Source organism: Alosa sapidissima, chromosome 23, assembly GCF_018492685.1.
Source record: "Alosa sapidissima isolate fAloSap1 chromosome 23, fAloSap1.pri, whole genome shotgun sequence".
NCBI lineage: Eukaryota > Metazoa > Chordata > Actinopteri > Clupeiformes > Clupeidae > Alosa > Alosa sapidissima.
In genome coordinates this window covers 11,140,783-11,150,782 of record NC_055979.1, presented here as the reverse complement: position 1 = coordinate 11,150,782, position 10,000 = coordinate 11,140,783, and the positions used below count along the sequence as shown (strand labels likewise).

Sequence of the window (10,000 nt, the reverse complement as noted above, 5' to 3'; positions counted from 1 at the left end):
AAACAAACTGGTCTCTATGGGTGGCACCAGTGCTATCAGTGTGGGATGTTAATCTAAAGCCCTGGGGTGTGCAGTTTGCAGTTTGTTGTTAGCATTATTGTTAGCTGCTATTATGAGGACTTATCATTTATTTATTTGTTTATTTGTTTGTGCAATTTACTCACTTGGGGTCAAGTAGATTCTTAAGAAACTGGAACACAAGGTAGTCATCCTAGTGAGGGAAAGGAAGGAGGTTAAAACTTTTGTTTTACAGATGAAAATGACATTTCATATTATCATCAAACACACACACAGACAAAGAGATAAAAATAAACACAGACACATAGAAACACACATTCATTCACACTAGCAATACTAAATGCAGTGTGATTTCACACTTTTTCACTGAAGAAGCGATTCAGTTTGACTCTTACCACACTGTCAAATTGCCATCTGGCTGAAACACTGTTGAACTAAATGTGTGGTCCTCTAAAAGTTACTAAAAGCAGTGTTTGCAAAGAAAATACAGTATATATGTATGTATGTGTGTGTGATTGTGTGTGTGTGTGTGTGTGTCGCAGAGCTGCCAACGTGAGATTCATTCATTTGATTGGCTCCACGTGCTCTCATGCCAAATCAATGCGTGAGGGTTGGCAGTAGAGCGGGCAAGTTTCCTTTACTTTCTCTCTCTTTCACTCAGTCACTCAATCACTCACTCAGTCATACACAGACACACACACACGCATACACACACAAAGTTGCTAGTGCTGGTATAAACTCGACTTCAGTGAGGAGGTGTCTCGGTTTTTTCACAAATGCATGCACACACACACACACACACACACACACACACACACACACACACTCACACTCACACTCACACTCACACTCACAGCCTAAATCCCAGCCATGCCACCGCACACACTCCCAATATGTGAACAAAACAGCCTTTTCAATTAGCACCTAGCCCATCTCTCAGCGAAGCACAGATAACACAAACCCAATTACACAGCCGACTGCAGATAGGACCTAATCCATTTACTGATACACATGCTTAAGGGGCCGTGTCTCCACAACATGTCACTCCCCAATAACAAGCTGCACTATCAGCCACCGCCAGCACTGCCCCCGCTAGCAAATGGCAATAAACGGGGGCCAAGCGAAAACACACTTTCATGTTATACCTGGGAAAGTTCAGATGGAAATGTATGGAAGGTGTGCTTGTGTGTGTGTGTGTAGCTGTATGTTTGTGTGGAATGAGACAAATGACCTTCTTATACACTTACTGTATTTGTGTGTGTATAGTGACACAGACTTTGAGTACATGGTGATGTGTACTGTATGAATGTCTGTGATGTCTGTGCATCTATGTGTGTGTGTGTGTGTGTGTGTGAGAGAGTGTGTGTGTGATCTTTTACGGTTGACAGGAACAATATTGAGAATGAGATGTCTGCCTTTTCTGTGTTCAGGAAATGTTGCTGTTTTGGTCTCTATCTGATCGACACATCTGTCCGGCTGATGCTTGTTTAGGATTATCTGACTGAAGAGTCTACTGACTGAAAGCCAATTTGTGATAAACAACATAAAAATATAAACAAGAAAAAAAAAAGATACGAGATAAAAACATGCAATTATAATAATAATGAATAACAATAAACAAAACAATCTTCACAACCATCTGAAGATGACAGACAGAAACAAGAGAGGGACAAACAGAGTTTATGATACCTGCAACGTGGTGATAATTGGCTGGATTTCATCAGCAAAGTGCACTGACACCATTTCAGCTGATTTGGAGGGATCGATGCTCACTAGTTCCTGCCATTGAAGGGGAAAGGGATGCTCGTGTCAGGCCAATAGGAGATGATGATACAGTATTAAGACCAATCAAGAGTAGGATTCTTGGGGGGTGCCGTACCTGGATGTGCTGGAGGGTTTTGTCCCAGACTGAGCGTTTCTCCTCTGAGCTGTACCCCGGCATAGAGAGGATGTTGTGGATGTAGTTGAAAATCTCCTCCTGTGTTCATGAGATTGAGAATGCTTTGTCAACAACTGCTTTGCTCCGGACACATGGAAGTCGTTAAAGAAAAAGGGATACTCTATTTAATGTATACAAACAAATCTTTGTTTTTAATTCACCTAAGGGAACCAATTCATTTGTTAATTTTGAGTAAGTTCTACTTAGTCATAGTTGGGAGGCTAACTGTGACATTAAATCTTACTGCAAACTATATGAATATGGAGAGCAAACCTGAGCAGAGTGAATGCATGTAGGGACCATTTCACGTTCATACTCCACCAAAACTATATATCATATATGTCTTGAGGCTGAGTGACTCAGATGGTCTTAAAGATAGAGACATGAGACCAAACTGATAACTCAAGGCCATTATCTCATGTGGGCTTTGTGGTCCAACACACAAAATATAAAAACAGATGGAGAAAGAGTTGCCAAATCTGTCCTTTTCAGCAGAGGAGACAGAGGAGATAGCATTTTGGGCTTTGCTGAGGAATAACAGAAGAAATCTCTGCACACTAAATTTGATTATCACATAATCTGTTGAATAGAGTAATGTTTCAGCAAAGTGATTTCATCTAAGTCCATGTTGAGAGACAAAGCTCCATTCTGTTCAAAAAATATTGTACGAACAAATGGTTTCCATCCTTCTTTTTTATAACAAGTAATTGTCTCTTTGAGATACAAGCAATACAGAAAGATGAGTTGAGATGTTTCTAACAAGATTAGTGACTGTAAGTGGCAATGCGAGGAGACATATCTGCTCCAATCATGGATTTCTTTTCTGTTCTCTGCTCAGTGTTTGTTTCTCATCAAAAATAAATTGCTGCAGAAGAGAATTGGTGTGCATTATAGATTTTTTGGGATGCTTCGGTGAGTTTACAATAGTGGAAGGCCATGGCTTTGACAGGCGAAGAGTTTATCTATTCAGGGCAGCAGCCCTGTGAGTTACTGAAGTGCACGGAAAGGAGCTGGTAATGTGTGTGTGTGTGTGTGTGTGTGTGTGTGTGTGTGTGTGGTGGTGACCAATGGAGAAAAATGGTAGATACTGATCTGTGATAAGGACCTACTATACGTACAGTGCATGCCCCAGGCATGTTCCAGTTTGTAGATGCCATGTAGCCATGTCCTAGTCTTTTCTGTCACAACACTCCACAACGCTGGATGATATAGCTAAGATATTATACTTGACTTTTACACTTTTTATGTGATTAACACACATCTTAGAGCCAAGAGGGTGTTTAAATGAGAAAACAAATGACTGCAGAGGCTGCTAAAGGGTTTTTGTTTGTTTGTTTGTTTGTTGTATCAATGTCAAAGCTACAATGCAGAGGCAGAGACTGACTGACAGGAGCCAGTGGATCTGGATGCCATGACAACAATGGGACATCATTATCAGTTATGCAAATGGTTCTGCAGTTAAAAACAACCATTAATTTGTTTAAATCTTTACAGGGGGGTTGTATTTTTCAGGAAGAAGTGAGGCTGAGAAGAGGAGAGGTTGAAAACAAAGCTGAATAATAGAGAGAGATGAGGAAAAAGTAGCACAGCTCACCTTTCTCAGGGGATCCTTCAGGTAGCAATCAATTATCCTGTCATAAAGCTGCTTCTTCTCATACATAAATTCACAGATCTGGTAGCTGGGGGAGAGAGACAGACACACAGAGAGAAAATGAGAGAGAGAGAGAGAGAGAAAGAAAGAGAGAGAGAGAGAGAAAGAGAGGGAGAAAGAGAGAGACACTCCTTAAGGAAACTATTGACTAGATTTTTCCATTAATTTAACAGGAGCGTGCTGGCTTGTATGGCATTTTCACGGTGTTGAATCAATCCAGGCAAGTCATGCCATCTTTCAGGCTGGGGGAGGGGGTGGTGGGTAGGGCTGCTTCTGTTGGTGTTGTTATGCTGCGGTGAGTGTGTATTGATCGTCGTACCTGGGCGGCAGTGAGTGTGTATGTGTGTGTGTGTGTGTGTGTGTGTGTGTGTGTGTGTGTGTGTGTGGAGGGGGAGAGGAGCTCACCATCACTGAGAGGCTTACTTCAAATTGACTGCACTCTAAACTACACACACTCGCCGCAGGAGAGGAGAGGTGCAGGCAGTGAAACCGAGGTGAGTTTTTAAGGAGAAGTTGGAGTGTATGTGTGTGTATGTATGTTTGTGCATTAGTACAGTATGTGTAAGTAAATGTGTGTGTGTCTGTCTGTGTTTGTGTATGTGTGTGTTTATGTGTATGTGCGTATGTATATGTGCGTGTGTGCATGTGTGTAAACAAATGTGCGTGTGTATGGAATGCGTGTGTGTGCATGTTTATGTGCTCCCTCACAAATAAATGTGTGTGTTTGTGAGTGTATACATACATGTATGTGTAGTGTTTGGGAGAGAGTACATGAAACTTACAACTCAGCCTTTTCTGCTAGGTAGAGAAGCCGCCCCTCATCAAACTGCACCACTCCTCCCACCTGCAGGAGTTCCAGCAGCACCTGTTGACCAATCACAGCACAGCACAGAGGTCACCTGACCTGCGTGTGCTTGTACGCACATTCAGTGCGCTGCACGATGTGTAATAATTCCTTTTGTTTTTTTGTGAATCTGTGTTTGTAAGTACCTGCTGCCTTTCTGTGTGTCTGGAGTCATCATCAGGGCTGCAGAGAAATTCTAAGACCTGTAACAGGGAAGAAGAAACACACACACACACACACACACACACACACACACACATGCACACACACATGCACACACACACACACACACACACACGCACACACACGCACACACACACACACACACACTTAGCATCACACTACACTGCACAGAGAACACCTTTTCAACATCCACCTGCTATATATATTCTGCTCTGACACATACAGTACATGGGTCTCTTGGCCCCATCTTTCCTCTGTCTGTGTGTGTAGGCTCACTCGGTGTGTATCACGCATTAAACCTCATCTCTCTGAGTGAATGTAAACAGCCTGTGGTCTCTCGGCTCCCCAGTGTCACTTCAGTGCCTATCTATGAGGTGGGGATCACATTGGCCAGCGGCCGCGGCAAGCGTAATGCAACGCTCAGACCATAATACGTTCTATCTTGTTTCTAAATAACACAAACAGTTTGCCTAAACTGACAATTGAATACGCTCGCGTTGCGCTTTGAAAGTTGAACCAATTTCAACGCTCAGCTTGTTCAACGCTAGCGCTGCCACCATAAAGGACAATAGGAAACCCGCTTGCCGCTGGCCAGTGTGATCCCTGCCTTACAGCTCCTCTCAGTGGGAGACACTTTTTAATACACACTCACTCGCATTATTTTCTCCACAGAACTTCATCTGTCTGTCACACCACGACAAAAGGGACAAACACAAAGTGCACAGCAGCCGAACTCTAGCTGAGAGAGAGAGACAACAGAAGCTCCTGGATCACAGTCTAATTGCCTCCTAACAGACAGGGCCACAGATCGTCCCATGGATCGGCACCATCAGAGAATTATTTTGGTGACTGTTTTGAGCCGGAGAGCTGTGAGGTGCCGGCGTGGTGAAGCGGAGTGCAATACGGCACTGTGCCGGCACGCGATAATGAGCTCTCGGCTACGGGGAGAGGCAGCCAGACACCTTTCATGTGCCACAGCTATTTTTACGGCATGTGTGAAGACGTTCTGGAACAGAAAGGAAATGAAGAAGCAGTGGCATCACCTGCCCAGAAACACCAGCTGTTAAGATTTTATATTCTTTTTTTGTTGCCTAACCAAAGTGCTCTGTGATAACGAGAGAGTTCAAATGTTGTGGACTAATTAAAAGGCAGACTCTTTAGGAATGACTCCCACAGCAGATAACCAGCATTTACCAGACATAACAAAACACCAGCGACAAGAGAGCAGTGATTTTGAAGATCAGTGAACTCTAGAAGAGCTTAGATAATGAAATGAACACATTTTTTTTTATCAATGTGCTGCTCCCTTGACTGGGCTTGCACTTTAGCTCTGTTTACACAAACAGTAAACATCTCTTCCATGACTCAAACAACAATCATAAAACACCCTGGCTCAGAACAGGACCCGGCCCGATCCATTTCCCAAGCTAGAACATGCCCGTCCAGTGGGATGCCAGAGCTCCTTATAACAAACCAATCATGCCAATCTCGTGGAAATGACTGGCGCTCACCTGGTCAAACAACTTGCGGTTAACAAAGAGGGTGTTGTCCGGCTTGGCCAGCTGACGAGCGAGGAAGGTGAAGAGACAGCCCACCTGGGAGGGGGTGAAGTCGGAGTTCTCCACCATCACCTGACACACACACACACACACACACACACACACACACACACACACACACACACACACACACAGAAATGAGAAGAATTGTCTGTGTATATGTGTATGCTATGTGTGTGTGTGTGTGTGTGTGTGTGTGTGTGTGTGTGTGTGTGTGTGCGTAGTGAGGGAGAGAGTGAGCAAGTATGCATTTCTGAGCAGCTGCGAATGGCTTTCGAGGGTTCCTGATGGCAGTGATGAGTTAAGTATCACGCTCTCAGAGCTGATTGGCCCTGATTGGCCCTGATGGGCTGTGCTGATGAGCAGAGGACTGGGGACTGATGAGAGTGGCTTTAACAATCATCAACATGGAAGCTCCAACGCTCCAGCCCACGCCGCTGATCAAGGCCCCTCCAGAGAATCACACAGCGCTGCCGCCACTTCTCTCACAATGGGAATACATAACATGCTAATGCTGCATGCTTGTCTACATGTTTGGTATTCTGCTTTATTTCTTTTATATTATTTTCATTACTGTGTGAGGCACTTTGGTCTTGAATGTGCGATTCTTACTTATTTACTAACTAAACTTAAATAACCAGAGAGACTATGCAAATGACACAGTCTCTATTTTTATTTTTTTTTTTATCCTTTATTTTACCCAGGAAGGTCCCATTGAGATACAATATCCCTTCTGTCAGGGAATCATGGTCAAGATGGGCATGAAGATACGGTGCATCACTGTCAAGTCAGGTGCTATTTGTGTTTTTGTGTTTTGTGAGAGTAAGCTACTGAGTGAGTGAGAGAAACAAAGATGGAGAGGAAGGGTGTGTGTGTGTGTGTGTGTGTGTGTGTGTGTGTGTGTGTGTGTGTGTGTGTGTGTGTATGTGTGTGTACATATTCCTAGTTTTGACAGAGTAGAGGCATTTCCTGACCTTTAGTAGAATGTCCACGATCCTCTGTTGGTACTCCAGAGCCTGCTTGTCATTTTTGAAGTCCTCAAACGTCTGCAGGGGACAAAGCACGCCAGAGGCAACAGGGACAACCAATCAGTAAATCAATCAATCAACTAATCGACACCTTCATCGGTCAACCGATCTACCAATGAATCCTGTCACGGCTTGACAGACCAGATAAGACAAACTGACAACAGGCAGTATTGACTAGTGTGTGTCGTATCTATGTGTGCATGTGAGTGTATGCGCAGTGTAGTGTGTGTGTAGTGTGTGTGTAGTGTGTGTGTAGTGTGTGTGTGTGTGTGTGAGACAAGTCTCACCAATGCAAGGACGTTGAGGAACTCCCTGGTGTCAAAGTGCAGGAGGGTTCTGATGAAGGGGTACACCTCCTCCTCCTCTTGGCACCCCTCTGCTGTGTGGAGCCGGATCAGAAATTCAAACACCTATAGCAGACGCATACACACACATGGGCATATACACACATACACAACAGATCAATAAAGGCACAAATCACAAAACTGCCCCCCCCCCCCCACACACAGACACACACAGACACACAGACACACACACACACACATAGTGATGCATCTGTAATCAAACATGAATATCCTAACCGTAAAATTGCACTGTTAAGGGTTAGAGTGTCTGCTTTTCATGTTTTGATATTAAAATGAAGCAAGTTTATTTCTATGCTCCACCCACGGACAGACATTCATAGACAGACAGAGACACATACACACACACACACACACACACCAATGTGTGCCGATATGGTTGGTCACCATGGATACCTGTGTATGAAAGAGCATGTATTAACCCAGGCATACAGCCATTACGAGCAATTCAGACACTCATAATCGAAGGTAATTGGCCAGCATTCAGGGGCTTTTGGAAGTGCAGTGAGGGTGTGCAATGAGAAGGAATGGAAATGTGAAAGGTTATGGAGAGAGAGAGACAGAGAGAGAATGGAAGAAGAAAGAGATGTCACCGAAAACACAGAATACCAAATGAGACACCATCAATATCTCCCGTCTGTCACACACCCTCACACTGCAAATAGTCAAGCCAAAGCACACAGGCACACATGCACGCACGCACACACAGACACATATACACACACACAGCAACATGCACACATGGATACAGACAGAGTTAAAACGACAAAAACACACTATCCTGAATACACCAAAAATGTACACTAACAGACAGACAGACACATACACACACACATACACGCACACACACACACAGACACACAGAGGCAGAATCAGTGATAGCCTGAGAGAGATCTCTGCTCATAGATGGAAATTGCTCAGGGAAAGCTGGAATACTGGGTTTGATGGTGGCCAATTCCTGAGCCACATTCCCAGGATCTCAAGGCCTTTCCCGGGTCCTACAGAATTCCACACTGAAAAGAATTTATCAGGATAACTAACAGGAGCTGGACGCGCTTTCAACAAGAGCCTTTAGAGCGTGACAGGATTGTGTGTGTGTGTGTGTGTGTGTGTGTGTGTGTGTGTGTGTGTGCCTCTGAATTTTCCCGAGGTCATCCCAAGGTCGCTAAGCTTGGACAAATGGTTCCAGTATTGGCTCTGGAGGAGAGAAGAGGAAATCCCCTCAACCTCCTGCTGAGGGACCCAGAATGCCTTAAGCACATAATCAACCATGCAAGGAACACACACACACACACACACACACACACACACACACACACGTGCAAGCGTAAACATAAATGAACACAAACAGGAGAGCTTTCTTTCTGCCTCTATCTATCAGAGACACACACACACACACACACACACACACACACACACACACATACACACACACACACATTTTAACTGTGACCTACAATACAGAGCCTCACCAAGACGCCCACTCATTCTTCAGTCTCTGACCAAACATGAATTATGTAACTAACACAGTTAGTAAGGCAGAAGGCCTTACAGGGAAAGAGAGAGTGCAGGAGAGAGAGAGATGGAGTTAGTGAGACAGAGAGAGAGAAAAGCACACTAGTTGGTGTCATACAAATGCAGCTTTCAGTGTTTTGGTTTAACAGAGAGACAGAGGGAAAGAGAGGGGCCAGACGTTTGCAAGTGCAATCATTGAGTCATCTATCTACAAAGCAAGAAGCGTCTATGTGTCTGTCTGTCTGTGTGTCCTAATGTCTGTGGCACGCATATCTCGCTGACCGTTTGTCAGACTGATTTCAAACTTGGCGGGTGTCTTGCATGAGTAAGTGCAGTGCCAAATTTGAAGTTGTTTGAATAATAAATGCAAAAGATGTCGTTAAATATATCGGTAAAAGAAGCACACATTGGCTTTCGCCGCTAGCCACTCCCCCTCCCACACAGCACTGTACTGTAAGCTACCAGTGAGGATAGCTTTGGCAGAACTGGATCAGTGTAGGTTACACGGGTAAGAGGTTAAGCGAGTGCAAGATGTGTTAACATGTCTGACCTTAACAATAAAGACCCCCTGTATGCGGTTTGCTTGCATAAAATGAGTCCGCGGATTTTGCAACAACACGCCAACACACACAGGTATGCAGTGGCTCTTCAAAATGACGTAAATAATGATGTGCAATAAACGGACACTTCGAATAGCCCAGGCTACTTTGGACTGTCTTTAGACTTTGAATAAGCAAACGACAATTCCAACTGCAAGGTCCTAAATTGAAACGAGCGATAATGGTCCCGAATTAAAGAATGTCTCAGAATGCCACACATGCAAAGCATAACCAGCAATAAACGGACACTTCGAATAGCCCAGGCTACTTTGGACTGTCTTTAGACTTTGAATAAGCAAACG

The 10,000-nt window shown here is 44.1% G+C and overlaps 1 protein-coding gene across 2 annotated transcripts in view; it reads right to left on the bottom strand.

The window, feature by feature from the left end:
* The window catches only part of vps8 (VPS8 subunit of CORVET complex), an 88,264-nt gene that overhangs the window by 47,356 nt on the left and 30,908 nt on the right, over positions 1-10,000 (bottom strand). For both annotated transcript variants that reach the window (XM_042080247.1, XM_042080248.1), the window contains 9 exons: positions 7,510-7,632; positions 7,169-7,240; positions 6,147-6,266; positions 4,599-4,655; positions 4,391-4,473; positions 3,552-3,636; positions 1,898-1,996; positions 1,708-1,797; positions 165-211 (listed from right to left, as the gene is read on the bottom strand). In XM_042080247.1, coding sequence (XP_041936181.1) covers positions 165-211; positions 1,708-1,797; positions 1,898-1,996; positions 3,552-3,636; positions 4,391-4,473; positions 4,599-4,655; positions 6,147-6,266; positions 7,169-7,240; positions 7,510-7,632 — 776 coding nt within the window. The remainder of the gene's footprint in view (positions 1-164; positions 212-1,707; positions 1,798-1,897; positions 1,997-3,551; positions 3,637-4,390; positions 4,474-4,598; positions 4,656-6,146; positions 6,267-7,168; positions 7,241-7,509; positions 7,633-10,000) is intronic.